The sequence below is a fragment of the Dioscorea cayenensis genome, chromosome 5 (genome assembly GCF_009730915.1).
Source record: "Dioscorea cayenensis subsp. rotundata cultivar TDr96_F1 chromosome 5, TDr96_F1_v2_PseudoChromosome.rev07_lg8_w22 25.fasta, whole genome shotgun sequence".
NCBI classification, from domain to species: Eukaryota; Viridiplantae; Streptophyta; class Magnoliopsida; order Dioscoreales; family Dioscoreaceae; genus Dioscorea; species Dioscorea cayenensis.
Genome location: NC_052475.1, coordinates 21,563,221 through 21,578,533, shown reverse-complemented (window position 1 = coordinate 21,578,533; position 15,313 = coordinate 21,563,221). Strand labels below are relative to the sequence as shown.

The 15,313-nt window shown below is 32.1% G+C and overlaps 1 protein-coding gene across 2 annotated transcripts; it reads right to left on the bottom strand.

The window, feature by feature from the left end:
• Positions 1-4,659: 4,659 nt before the first annotated feature.
• On the bottom strand, positions 4,660-14,107 carry LOC120261984 (plant cysteine oxidase 5-like). 2 transcript variants are annotated; one of them, XM_039270013.1, is made up of 6 exons: positions 14,016-14,107; positions 11,809-12,081; positions 8,658-8,821; positions 8,326-8,473; positions 5,229-5,432; positions 4,660-5,142 (listed from the first exon to the last, which is right to left on the bottom strand). In XM_039270013.1, exons 2-6 carry the CDS (start codon positions 11,906-11,908, stop codon positions 5,012-5,014), a joined length of 747 nt encoding a protein of 248 aa, XP_039125947.1. In that variant the 5' UTR covers positions 11,909-12,081; positions 14,016-14,107; the 3' UTR covers positions 4,660-5,011. The 2 variants fall into 2 exon arrangements, with proteins under 2 accessions (XP_039125947.1, XP_039125948.1); XM_039270014.1 differs by lacking the exon at positions 14,016-14,107 and adding an exon at positions 13,374-13,393.
• Positions 14,108-15,313: the final 1,206 nt, after the last annotated feature.

Sequence of the window (15,313 nt, the reverse complement as noted above, 5' to 3'; positions counted from 1 at the left end):
TACATATATAATTCTAAACTATACTAATACAATTATAAATATAAACCTTTTATGTCAATGACGCAAGTAAACATAGTATACATAAAATTTTTTTAGTAAGGAAATAAAACTAAATAGTATCACCTGATTTAAATTTTATTTATAACTTTAAATTTTAAAATTTTCAAGTCATAAACTTAAAAACCTAGCAGTATGATTATCAATTGATTGCTATATATATATATACCCTTAACTTTATCTAGTACCTAAATTAAACCCTAGCCAATACCACCTTTTCTCTCCTTATATATCCATATATACAACCTTAATTTCTCTTTTTTCTTCTTTTATCAATATATATCCTTGAGTTTATCAAGGCACAATTATTAAAACCTAATACCTCTCTCTCTCTAGGGAATTTAGAGAGCATGTCTAGTGCAAGTATGTATGTGTGTGTATATATATATATATAAATTCATGGCATGAGGTCATTGGGAGATGAGTAGGTCAACCAATGTCAGGAATCAAAGTTAGGGTTTAGGTGGTACTATGCCAGCAAATAGATCACACACCATGCGACCTCTTTCCTGGTCTGCTGCTACTGCTACTCAGAAGAAGATGCACTACTTGCTACTGTATAATAATTAAGTACTCTATGAAACAAGAATGATAAGAGCATCAAAATTAAGGGTTTTTGCTATTAGTTTACATATATATATATATATAATCCATCTAAACTTGTCTGATGTGGCACTTCCTCATTGGATGCTTGCATTAATATATAACCTGTCTCTCAATATCACAATTATATATATGAGAAAAATTAATTAATAGGAGTTTTTAGTTATTTCCAAACAAAACTTTTAGCTTGAAATAGTTCAAATTTAATAATTCCACTGGATATATATATATATATAGGAATATATTTTTCAAATGTAAGCCAACTAAACCATGTGAAGAACAAACATAGAAGCACCTTCATGTCTCACATGCAATAGTTTGCCTTGGAATATGATTTAGGATTTATTTGGATCATCACTGACATATATGTCCTAATTGTTCCTTTTCTAATGTTTCATTTGTTTCCTAAGTACATGTGGATGATACCATTATTTCTCATTATATAAACCAAAAAGGGAGGAAAATAATTGCACTGCATAAAATAATTCCATTCTAAATGCATATTTTATATCAGCTCATATATATACCAGAAAAAAATTATACATATAATTAAAAGACTCAAATATGTTCCAAAAACAAATTAATTTTAACTAATAATAAAAGGGTATAATGGAAAAGAATTAATTAAGATAATTAAATTTGCATGAGAAAGGAGGAGATCATGCATGCATTAAATACACTTCCAAGTTCAAACGGGATTGAAGACAAATATTCTGAGCATTAATATTGTTTAAGTACTACGAAAGCTCTTCATTCAAAAATATACTCTCTCTTTCTATATATATATATATATATATGTATGTATATTATATATATTAATTATATATAGATAACTACACTCAAGATCAAGATTAAAATATAATGAAGTATGAGATTGGGTCTCGTGAGCAATGAGCAAGAAGGCACATTGAAAATTCCATGGAATCAAATTCTCCTTCTCTGATGCTATACATATTATATATATATGAACATTATATTAAAAACAATCATCTCTCTCTCTCTCTCTCTCTCTCTCTCTCTCTCTTTCTCTATCTTTTTTTAATAATAAAAATAATAAAAGGATTAATAACGTATAATAATAATAATAATTAATAATAAAAGAATGGTCCCTGTGATATCTCTAGTTTTTGTCTGCAAGTCTGCATGAGAGTTGACATTTGGGGATTGTTTAAAGGGTAGGTTGGGTGAGAGAATCTCAAGAAGGGAATTGGTGAGTTTGTTCTATATATACTTTGAACTTATCTTCTAGGGTTTCTTCATGCATTACTATAATGATAGAATGGCTTCCCCAATTCTTATTGGATTCCTTCTGGGAATTTAGTCTTGTGAGATTGTGATCTCATGGGAATTCCTCATACTTTTCTTGACCGATCTTAATTAGTAACTTAGAGGGAAATGGTTTTTAATATATATATATATATATAGCTAGCTCATAAATGATAATTGCTCTTTTTGGCCAAGATACAATTGGCCACAAGTGTATTTTTCTTTTCTCATTATAAGTTTGATGAGCTTAGTTATTATTTGGTTTCCATGATAAGAATAAGATGGATTTGAATAAAGAAAGCCTCATTTTTAGATAATAATAATAGCCTAGAGATTTTGTAAGCTTATTTTCATTATATAGTTTGAAGAGCTTAATCACAAGTTTGTGTTACATGATATGAATAATATGCTGAGTTCTATTTGCAATGATTTAGTAATGAGATCAAACACGGCACATGAATATTATGTGATATTGCAAGAACATGTCACATGTAGCGATCTATATACGAACTATTATTAATGTCACTAGCTCAACGGTCCACAACTTTATATTAAAAAATTGTTAATGAGCAAATTAAGCAAACATAATTCAAAAATTATATTCTGATTAATTGACAACTATAAAGTATAAACTATGTGAATTCTAAAACATATATAAACACAAATTCATTAAAAAAATATATGCCTAAAAATTTGAAATTACTTGTATATCCCTATAAAATTGAAAGAAACCAATGACATTTGTTTGACCATATATATATACATGTAACAAGTCAGTCTCAGTTCACATAAAAATACATCAAGTCATCAACATAAAACCAAGATAATAGTTGAATTTCTTGATACTTAAAACTCAAAAGGAGTTTGATGTCATTGATATATATATATATATATATGTTTCCACAATTAGTGCTCAACTCATAAATATTGACTTTAACAAGGGTTTCATCTTTATGTATACATATATATTTTTTAATTCTTTATCTCAAATATCACTTTCAAAGATAGGAATACTTAGAGAATAGTCTATATTATATATAATACTCCCAACTAATTTGTATTTTCTCCACATCACAAAAAAACACCCTTCATTATTTACTGAATTCTTTATTTTTAATTTACAAAAATTCTATCTTTATAGGGATATAGATTAAAGATAACTCAGTAAATCAACTAGATCTACACATCCACACACACACACACACACACACACACACATATATATATATATATATATATGTCCGTAACTGTGTATGACTTTTATATTGTTATAATCCATTTGTTTGTACATATGCTCAAAATCGAATTGAATTTTGGAGAAATATGAATATAAGTAACAACAGCGAAAATATGTGAAAATATACATGCAAATATGATTTTTATTGATTACATGTATATTTATATTAATATATATGAATATATACAGCACTTTTTTACAAATTCATTGTCCATATATATATATATATATATATAAACCCACCCCTCCAAATACTGCCATGCATGATATATATATATATATATATATATATAGAAAAAGAAGATAGGCAGACAGATCTAAGTTCCAACCATGTCTTACTCTGATAATCTCCATGAGATGTCTGTCCTTGTTGGTTCTGCTGCTAAACATATAAAAATACATTACTGTATGACAATAATAATAAACAAACAGAAAGAATATATATTGTATGATAGATGATGAATTGATGATGCATTATAAGAAGAGAAAGAGCAGTAGATCTTGTATATATATATATATATATATATAGTTATATTAATATATTGTTTAAATAGTTTTATTGGCTAAAGTGCCGCCGCAAACATAGGCAAGCATTCAGTGAAAGGAAAAACAGAGCTCGGTGTGGTGTGTCTTCACATGCATGTCTTTTGTTTTTCAGGACACTTTCTCTCCAGAGTTGATGTCTGGCAATCCAAATATGCAGCTCGTGCATGCATGCATGCATGGTATTTAAGAAGCTGCCAATGTTTTACGACCAACAATGGAGATCATTTCTTTTTCTTTTTTTTGGTTTTTGGTTTTTATTGAGTTTGTTTTGTTTTGTTTTGTTTATTTTCTGTTGATCTTCTTGTTCTTTGTGGATTAATTAATATACTTCACTTGTTTCTAAAAATTCTTTTCAGGTTTTGTTGATTTTAAGTGGATAGGTTGTAGGTTGTTTGTTTAGAGGTGATTCTTTAAAGATTTTTTTTTTTAATTTTTTTCTTTTTAAGGATGTGTCTATATATACATATTTAATTATTTATAAAAGATATTACTATATATGTTAATTTTTTTTCAAAGAAATTCTAAATTTATATTTACTTAAAATAACTTTTAATGGTTAGAAGCTTAATAAGAACGTTACTAGAGTGGGCATATATGAACTAAGAATGATTTTTCTGATAGTAATATTTATATAAAAACAAACCTGGAAATATTTATAAAATTCTAATTTATACATTCATCACATTGCGCCTTATTAAGGTTTGAGCTATGGAATGGAGCCAAGTATTGCTAGAATAATCTTTTTGGACTTGCTATATAATGTTTCCTAAATCTAATATATGTAAAAATTTATTAAAAAAAATTCCCAGGATAAATGTAAACCCATTTTTACAGAGCTATATACATACACAAAAATTTCCTAAATTTATTAAATTTATTTTTATTTCAAGAAATCATTTGTCTATTTGAGTTTCCATTATGAATTCTGTGAACATAGTGAAAAACAAACATAGCACTAAAGAAGACACAGTTCATGTAACAGTTACAATGAATGAAACCAAAAAACAGAGCCCAACTCTTGATGGTTGTGTTTCAAAGAGGGAAGGAACAACAGGACAGCAGCATATATGGAAACTCAAAGTTCTATAGATGGTTACATTTGAGGCTATTTAGATATTAAGAAGTTTATCGCCGAAATATTTACACCGTAAAATACATGCTGCTCTCTAATAAACATTATTATTTCAACCAGTGTTAGATTCACAATACAGCCAGCAAGCAAACTCTATTTCACAATGATTAGAGCCGATTACCGATCACTGATCACCAATCTGATTAGTATGTTACACCAAAGGAGCGCAATTAAACCCGGATCGGACGACCTTTGTATGAACCTCGTCTGATAACAAAGCTGTCTGGGGGTTGATACTCTTCCAACCAAGCTAATTCTGATGGCTTCACACCAGTTGCCAGAACAGCTTCAACAATGTCGGCTGAAGTGTAGGAGAGATTAGGTTTTCGAATGAAAATTGCAAACCTAATGCATGAAAAGGAATTGTAGATTAAGATTTATTAGTACCAGGCTGATCCTTCTTGGAGGATTTTCGAAAATAAGAACAATGGCGGCCATCTTCTGATGAATAGGGTGGGGATAGAATGTCGAACAGGGCACAAGGTGTTAAGGCCTTGAAGCAGTGGATATTACCACCAGTAGTTGGACCAAGAACTGTTGTCCCACACGGTGCTGACATGTCCCCGTCTCGAACGAGTCTTGCTGGTCTAGCTGTGATATTTTGAAGCAACAAAGTTAGAAGCTTCAACTACAAAACAAGAAAGTCATTTGCCAATGATAGCACTTACGCCATACAAAGCATACGCAACAGAACTACTCTTAAATAACAACAACCGGAAATGATTGAATTCATAAATACAAGTGATGAGTTATAACAATAGAAATAAAACTTTCAGAAAAATAATTTAAGGCATTGACAAAATCAATGTAATCACAAGAACTGAAATTGCCAAAGATTGATTACATATTGACATGACAATAGTAGCAAGCTGAAATTAAAGCATTGAGCTAGAACTTGCGTAAAGGCAGTAGTGGAGGTGCAGTAATAGGGTCGAGCTAAGGTGGATGTTTTTAGCAACAAAGCATGATGCAAAGTTTTGCTCCTTTTTTTTCCCAATTTTTCAATAGAAATATCATAAGGAAAATAATTATTAAACAAGGCAGAGGCAAAAGATACAAGCCAATCTGTGTTATCATTGCCCCTTTTCTGGTCAACCAAATGTCAGCAAAAGAGAATTGCATGGGAAAAACCTATGTTGTTTTCTATCCAATCAAACAGCTGGGAGAACATGTTTTATTTTGAGTCCAGTTAGTTTGTCTGTCCCTTTCATGTAGTTTTCAACAACCTAGACAAAACACATAGACAGATTTCTCAACATGATCGGAAACTAAGAAAACATAGTGTCAATGACAGTAATCCATTATGTCCCATGTTTCACATAGACAATTTTCTCAACATGATCTGAAACTAAGAACCATTGTGTCAACAAATGTAATCCATTATGCCCATCGTGAAGAAGTTTCAAAGCCAGGTCTTGCAAATTTAATGTTTTAATGTGTTCCAGAAGATGTGGGAAGAAATTCACAAGTCAAGAAAAAACAGAGACACTAACTAGATTATTTAATCTGGCTCCAAAGTATTTCAAGGATACGTGTTTAATCCTCTTACATGCATTCAAGTCCAAAAACATTGACATAGAAAAATGAACTTGGGTTACATAATCCACTAAAACCTGAAAAATAACATTTGAGGGCATATTTGATCAACTAGAAGAAGTGAAGAACCACCATTGGATGTCACTTATACAAAGGGCCCCAATGAGTCTAAGCTGGTAAGCAATGGAACAATTCAACAAATAAAATTTGATCCATTACTTTGAAAGTCAAAATAAATATTGTCCAAGGATAATTTAATGTAGAATATCTATCACTGGCTGACAATAAGTTTAGTTTGTTAGTCTTGCAACATATATTGTAAATTCCCATTTGCAAATACCTAAAACCAGCACCAAAATCAAACTTAAATTTGTGTAGGATACTCCAGTCACAGACATGTGGAAAGACAGCTTGAAAGAGAAAAGTCATCTCGATAGGTGAAACCAGGGAGAAGAAAGGTAGCTTTCCTTGTATCAGATACAACAAAGACTGTTGTACTTTCTCTAATGGTTCTCCCAGATTTGCTTTTTTCTCTTAAGCATAATTGAAATTTAGTCATAATCATAAACCAAAAGGTTGGACCAAAAACTGTAGCCTCAAGAAGGCATTTAAATTACAAGGGTGGTCAAGTTTACCTTGCTTACATAAGTAGACCTGAAAAAGGAAAACAATTTTGATCCATTTCTTTGCAAAAAAAATTAGGATCATTTCGTTAGAACCCTTATTCCATTTTCTTTTCCACTAAAACAGACAAATTTTGGAAACATTTAAAGTATAGATTTAAAAATAAAATAATAATAATAATAATAAAAACCCTCACTAACCAGAAAATTTCTAAGATTATGATTAAGGCAATCAAATTGGTGGCATTTGTTAACTGTAATTTGTGGGAGATAATAGCTAACTTTTCATTATATTTCAAATTGAAGCATTTTTAGTTTTGCAAACTTTATCCTAGTAAAAATCACAAGGATAAATTCTACCTCTACCAAAGAGAAAAGTCTTACATTCAGAATTTACATTAAATCTTATATATTACTTATATTAGATAAATTTCAATTTTTTAATTTCAACTAAGCATGAGATGGTGGAATCTACCAATTTACTACCCACTCACCACACTTCAGTTAATTGATGGTGTATGATGAATCCCTCAAATAATATATAAAGGGTTTTCCCTTGTATATCCCTCAAAAAAAGGCCTAATTATCTATCTACTCTCCAAAAATTATAAACCATTCATGATGTTTAGGTTTGCTAGCATGACTAACCATGCTTTTTGTTTAACTCATTCATAGTCATATAATGGCCACATGGTGAAATTTCAAAAATAACCTCTCTCAATCCAAGGCCAGTAGGGTCAAACCTCATACTTTTGAGGGGTAAGGAGATAAATTGAAAATTTTGGAGGTCAAATGGACAATTAATGTCATTTTTAAGGGATGCACAGGCAAAAAAAGCAAAAACACAAAAATTCACCAACATCTACCTTTATTGATTTTAAAAAGATCATTTGACTGTCGACTATAGAAGTATATAAACAAATATTGATGGTTTCTCAATCAAAATAATATATGAAAAATGTGTAGATTGCTTGGTTTGAAACAAATGTGTTTTTCTAATTTCATATATGTAACGTCTATCTAAAATATATTTCTGTTAACACAGAAACAACAATGAAAACTATTTTATATAGAAAAAAAAAATCTTAAAACAAGCATGCCTTTATGTTTTTCTTTATCACCTTATTTCAAGGGTCCGAGCTTGAAAATGTCAGGACTCTTTTCCATGAGAACATCATTTGTCAATTATCAATTAAATGAGAAACAGACATACACTATGATAAGCATAAATCAGAACTTACCAAGAGGGGTAATTAAGTAAACATAAATTAATTATTAACGTTAAAATAGCGGATTTTGTAAGGAGGAGGAGGTGGAAAACAAACCTTCAGAAGGACTGAAGCTTCTGTCTATATCTATCCAGTCATAAGACTTAACATGCACTGTACCATATAGAAGCTTGCTCAATACTGTCATTCCTGGATGATTATGGAGAGGAATAACAGATGATGCTGGCATGCAAAATATTCCAATCTGCAGAAATGTTGAGATAACCTCGAATAGATCCTTAACATTTCTAAGGAAAAGCAAGCTCACCACAAAATCAAATTATTTGGCATCAAAAAACAAGCCAGACAAGATTAATTAACAGAACCAAAAATAAATAAATAAATAAATAAAATAAAATAAAACTGCTGGAACCAATCACAAAACTTACAGAAAAGCTGTCACACTCATGCAAATGCAAGTACTTGATCGGAGGTAAACATTGGTTGCTCCCATTACCCCCTTTTTTCCCATTGATACCATTTGCAGGGCCTTTCCATCCTTTTACTAATTGTGCCTCATGATCAAGACCCACATCTGAAGGCTTTATCTTATCTGCACCACATGGCATTTTCAATGGAATAGTTCATAAGAAACTAAAAATGAAAGTAATTTGAAAAGCTTAAAGTGAAGAAGGATGGAATTTAAGAGGGATCAAAGTGGATATCAAAATTACAGGTTAGGAATATATATTATCCTTCCAGGCAGCACAAAAGAGAAATCAATACCAAAATTTCAATACCACTTTACCCATGCGTTTAGACATATACAATCGACATAATCATAAGATGTGTCTAGATTCAATAAAAAACAAATTTATCAGTACAAAGTCATGATATACCAAAATAATGCAGAAAGCAAAGCAAAGGATTCAACCCATCAGCTTGCACACCCACAAACCTCTAACCCCAACACTCCACCAATGCACATGTTCCATAAGGATAAATATATGAGCCCTTCCTACATTATATGAGAAAACCACTTTTCACCTTACACCCAGGACAGCCACGCTGTCCATGAATACCTTACCGGTCCATTCAAGCATGCAAACATAAAATAACGATGGAAAAAGACCCAAATTGAGGCTCATTCAAACAGATGAACTGCATACGGAGAAACACAAGGAATGAAATTAAAAAAAAAAAAAAACAAGAGAACTAGAGAATAATTGTTAAACTAACATGAGATAAATTAGTTGGCATTTAATTCTGGAATACAAGGTTCATTTAAGTTTAGAATTCAAACACTGACATTGAGAAATGAAGAGCTGACAATTTGCTGCCTAGAAGTTCAACTTGCGTCCCATTGCTCTTATCCGGTGACAACCTTTCTATTTAGAGGCCAGTAGGCATAAACAAAATTTTGACACCACATTAGAAAGGATCTCATATTCCTTGTTGTCTGAAAATAGCTACATGACACTACTTGCAAAAAACAAGTTGGCTCTACGTCATCTAAAGAGATATAAGACTTCCTTTTAAGCATATAGTGGTTGTAGCGGGCTAAATTTAATGTTTTCATAGCATAAATGCTTACTGTGATATATGATTTCAAAGTATACAGATCAAGTAGGATAAGGACTTTCTGAATGTCCAAATCAATGTTGATATCACAAATTCAGAATAAAACTGCTTTGGCACTTAGTTTTAGTTCCGCAATACAATGATACATGTGTGAGCACCTCTGGACATAATCTTTACTGTTAAAGCCACTAATAACCTCAAGTGGATAGGATTGTCCATTTTGGCCTCTTAAGTATCTAAAAAAGAAAAAGAAAAAACTCATTTCAGTCCTTCAGTTGAAGGATTGTTCAAGTCGGTCCTTTCGTCAAACTCCATCATTGCATAACCCTCTTGGTAAGTGCTAGTGTAGACATTGGTTTATGGGTCATGCTAAAAAAAATTGAAAAAATAATTTTAGCGGTGATGGTGAATGCAGGCAGATAGGGACCAAATAATGGCCACATGCAACCCACATTACTGACATGGCATGACACCTAAGCCACCACTAAAAAAATTAGTAATATATGCATGTAATTTCAGCACTATTTGGTTCCAATTCACGCACATTTGGCATCACCACCAAAAAAATTCTTCAAAAATAACCGTATGGCTAATATGACCATATGGCATGACACACTAGTCACCACATAAGCACTTAATTGGACATGGTTGACTGGAGCAATGACAGGACCAAATTTAATTAATTGTGCTCAATTGGAAGACCAAAACGAACACCTTTTAATTTAAGAGGTCAAAATGAGCAATCACATCCACTTGAGGAACCAATAGTGTTTTAACCTTAGTCTTTAATCAGAAAACATGTTTGCATGAAATCATCTAGAAACACATACCAAATAGAATCATCCAACATTACTCTATAATAAGGCTGATTAAAAAAAAACATGGAGATTGTACAAAATCTTTAGGTTGACTTCCTGCTCAAGCTAAGATTGTCCACAAAGCAAACAAATTCTCACTTGAGTCAGAAAAGTTATTCAGGATGAGTGAGCATTAGTAAAAGAACACTGAGTGTCATAAATAAGAATTGTAAATTTAAAAAAAAAAAAAGAAGTTGCAGCATTAGTGATTAGAGGTTTCCCTCTCTCTCAAGTTCGGTTAAGTAATTTTCTCCAAGACAAAGAACATGCAAATGGGCAACACCATGAACAAGACCCCAGCTGGTAGTGAATGGGTTAAATCTGTTCAGTCATTCTCACATGTGGAGAGGTCATTTTCAAACCCGGAAAATAATGTTCTCATTAAACAAAACTCACTGATTCAGCAAGAACAAACTAATGAACATAAGTTATTAAGCATTTTTATCATGATATATGGTGATGTGGGTGGTCACCATGAGAAGGTAGGACACTGCATGTGGCTTGGAAAAGCTCAAGTTCAACAACAAAACAAACCAACACACGCAAAGAAAAGTAGATTGGCACAAACCAAACCCAAGCAGTTTGAGTCTGGCTACTTCATCACCCTTCAACGCAGACATGTATAACATCTTATAAACATATTTGTATACAAATGCACACAACACCATGGATGCTCAAATCCATATGATTTTATCCTCCATCCACACTGTCTCTCCATAAGGCAAGGTTATTTCCAAAGGCTTTTATAATAAGCGATTTTAAGTTGTTAACTAAAGCATTTACAAGCTCAGGTGCATATACACAAAAAGATTAATGCGCTTCCAAAACTAACCTTATATCATGTCTTGTCCATGTCAATTTCAGTCAACTGAGATGTGACCATGGAGGTGTCAACATAGAATCACAATTCACTTGTCACCATTTAAATCTCGAATATCTACATACATATATATATGATGAAATCAAAACTTAGGATAAGGATGCATCTTTTAAGTTTATAACCAAACCACAAAGGGTTCGTCCATTCACAAAACTAAGAAAAAGTAATTTCCTTCACCTAAAAGCACAGCATAAAAAATTTAATGAGGTTTAACAATTCCGTGTTTTTAAATGTGCATGATAGAATATTAAGAAAATTGGTATAAAGAAAATTTTGGCTCACCTAACATAGTACGGACATTTTCAAGAGCTTCTGGTGACGCTGGTCCATTTGCAGAGAATGATGCTTTGCAGGCTTCATAAAGCCTTTGAATTGCCGGCATAGTGCAGGAAATTTTATCTAGTAATTAGAGATTCTGACAAATCAATGCTGGATAGCCTCTTCCAGAGATGAATAGCTTTCAATTTCAAATGATCCGCCAAGAAAAGTGAAATTTCAAAGGTAAAAGAAACCATTCAAAATTGCAGTGCTTCTCATTCTACGTATAGAAGCTCCCTAGCAATAAGAAACACATGGTAAGAAGACTAACTCATGATAAACAGAAGTCATTCAAGATTAGGCTTTATCATCATAAAAAATAGAAACTCAAAATTAAATCCATCGTATACAGGATCATGCATAAAAGCTAAACAGGCAGATGATAACTTCAATCAGGGAGAAAAAATAGGGAGAAGTCTCAATAAGAATCCAATATCTATCATGGCATGTGCTTCGAAATAGAAAAATATAAGCTGAACTCAGCCATTCCAAATTAATAAACATTACATTCTTTCAAATTTGAAAATCTAACATGAATAGATACAACATGGATAGTCTTTGTGCATTGAGCCATTAAGTTTTCTGAAATGAAATCTTCTAAATTAACTAACTTAAATTGAGACTGAAAAAATAGCAGGTTGAAAAAGATAAATACTAATAAGCAATGCACACAAGAAAAGATCAAAGAGAATCCAACCCTGAATATGAAGTTTAATTATTATGTTTCATTTTCCAGAAGAACTGAGTATGCTAATTGATTGCCCAAGCCAGAAAAAAAATCCACTGGGTCCTCAATTCTAGGCTGATCCAGAGAAAGAGAACACACAAACCCAACAAGGATTTGCTAACGCCATAAATCTGAATAATGAAGCGGTAGAGAAAGACCTAGCTGGCATTCTAGAAATTTCAGCAGTTCACACAAATCATCTAACGCAAAAAATAACAACTGAACTAATAGGTAGATGTTCCCCCATGCAGCATGTAACCAACTGAAACCGCCACATTCTGTTAAAATACTAGATATTAGCACATTATCATATCAGCTTCTACAATTTTGCCTGCCTTCAGCAATCAAACTTGTATTGCTCTGATCATGTCATTTACACACAGATAATGAGGCACATAACAAACAAAAGTACAATATAACTTGTATAGGCCAATAGTACGACAGAAACATTATTATTGAGCACAATAAACACTAAATGGGTGTGCGGTAGGAGCTTAATTAACTAGAACAAGGGTACTTGCTACAGTATCTCACTTTCAAAGGAGTAATGAGGCCAGTCACAGCTGGCAGCAAACAACATACTCCTTTTAGTCAAAGCATACCCTATCCTCTGGAATCGGACCAGCATCCTAACTGTTATTTGTCAGCAGAATCAGGTCAAAAAGTTCTAAACACATATCAATGGCTGGTTTTTGATCTATTTATGATTTATTTACGTCCTTTCAGTACTGTGCATTTTTCTGGGATGAATAAAGGTCAGATGTCAGATCCAACCAATAGAATCCTGCCCTCAGAATAATACCCGTTTGATACTACGCGCAAAGAAACTCTGAGTGGTGAAGAAACAATGCTCCATAGCTGCGTACTGTCCTGCATCTTTTTTTTATTTAAATTAGGGTTGCAATCTTTCAGTATGAAATATATCTATTTCCACTTGCCACTGATTTTTCTTTTCCTATAAATCAAATAATTACAAACAGCAAGGGAAAGGTAAATGCAGCAATTCCACCAAGTAATGAGAAAGAAATTTCTTAGCTATTCATCAAAAAATTTAGTATTTCAGACTTCAAAACAATAGAACAGCATCTACAATCTAATGTTCTCATCAACAAAATCTCACTCTTCACCTGATATAAATCATCAAATACCCAACTCCAAATCCCTCACAAACACAACATATGCGTACAATGACCTATTTTCAACAGAAAAAACACCATTCCTACAAGAATCGCATAAGGATGAGAAGAAAAACAAGCAAATAATTTAAAAAAAAACACGAATCAAAGAAGAACAACCATCCAAGCTCAAAATAAACACAAATTCAGCAAATTACAATAAATTTCAATTGGAAAACATACGGATCGCCATCGCATCAAAGCATCGAAATTGGAGATGAGAAAAAGATTCAATCAAAATAACAATTTGCAGGCAAACAACACTATACCTCAAGCTAGGGTTTCCAGGAGTGTGGCTCTCCGGAGCTCCACGCGAGGGAGGAGCGACCCTGGTTCTGTTGACTGGCCGACGAGTTCAGGCCTTTAGATGGAATTTAATTACGAGAATGCCATCGTCATATAATCTCCACCGTCCATCACTAGATTCCCTCGAGATCTGAACTCTGTCTTCATCTCGAGGTTGATACACCTTCTGTGCCTAGGCTGTGGGAACTCGATCTCGAGGTGAGTGAACGGTGAGATCAATGAGTCTGTGCTAATCCTCTGCTGGACCATTCGCGTGGCGTGCAAGTGACTGCTTAGCGCGACAGGTGTTGCATCGTGATTCGTGCAGGTGTAGATGTGATGTGGTCCATGGTAAGAGAACTACAATATGACGTGTAATGTTATGTGGGTAGTGGATGACGTGGAGAGTTTTCATTCGTTTACATTGTGGGCACTGACCACCTTGTGGTGAGATGGTGGGTCCCGGTAGAGATTTTTTCCCTTTTACTTCTTCTGTTCTTATTTAGTTTGAATATAAAATTAAGCCAAAATTGTAATTTTTCCCCATTTTGCTTTAAAAAGTCATTTGAAAATGATGAGCTTGTTTACATTTCACAAAAATAAAAATAAAATAAAATAAAAAGGTGAGGAGACCATCTAACTTTGGCCACATTTGGCTCTTTTCTCCGATTCTTTCTATAATCGTTCATTTTTTTGTTTTTATATTTTTTGTGGATATTTCTTTTTATGCTGCTTTTCTCATATTGTCTTTATTTTATATGTTAAAGTCTTTTGTTGTTTCTTTGTCGTATTTCTTATTTTTATCTTGTTGTTATTTTTTTTAATAAAATATGGTTATTTAAAAAAAATGACTAAAAAATTAGTGTCAAGTAACATTTTGTACCATTGTAGACAAATTATTTAAATTCTCAACTTACAAGTTTGATAAAAAAATTCTTATTGAACATATATTAGTAACTTTTAAAACCCTATTTATAATAATAATAATAATTATTATTATTATTATTATTATTATTAGCAGTAGTAGCAACAGCAGTATTGTATATTGTTATATAGTTGAATATATGCTATATATATATATATTAAAAATTGATCATTAGTAACTTTCAAAACCCTATTTGCAATTATTATTATTAGTAGTAGTATTGTATATTGTTATATAGTTGAATATATGCTTATATATATATATATATATATTAAAAATTGGTCCAAGGTTCCAAACTATAAGTAAAATTAATTTCTAAGAAAAAACTATGTCGTATTTCTAAAATGAGAAGGGTCG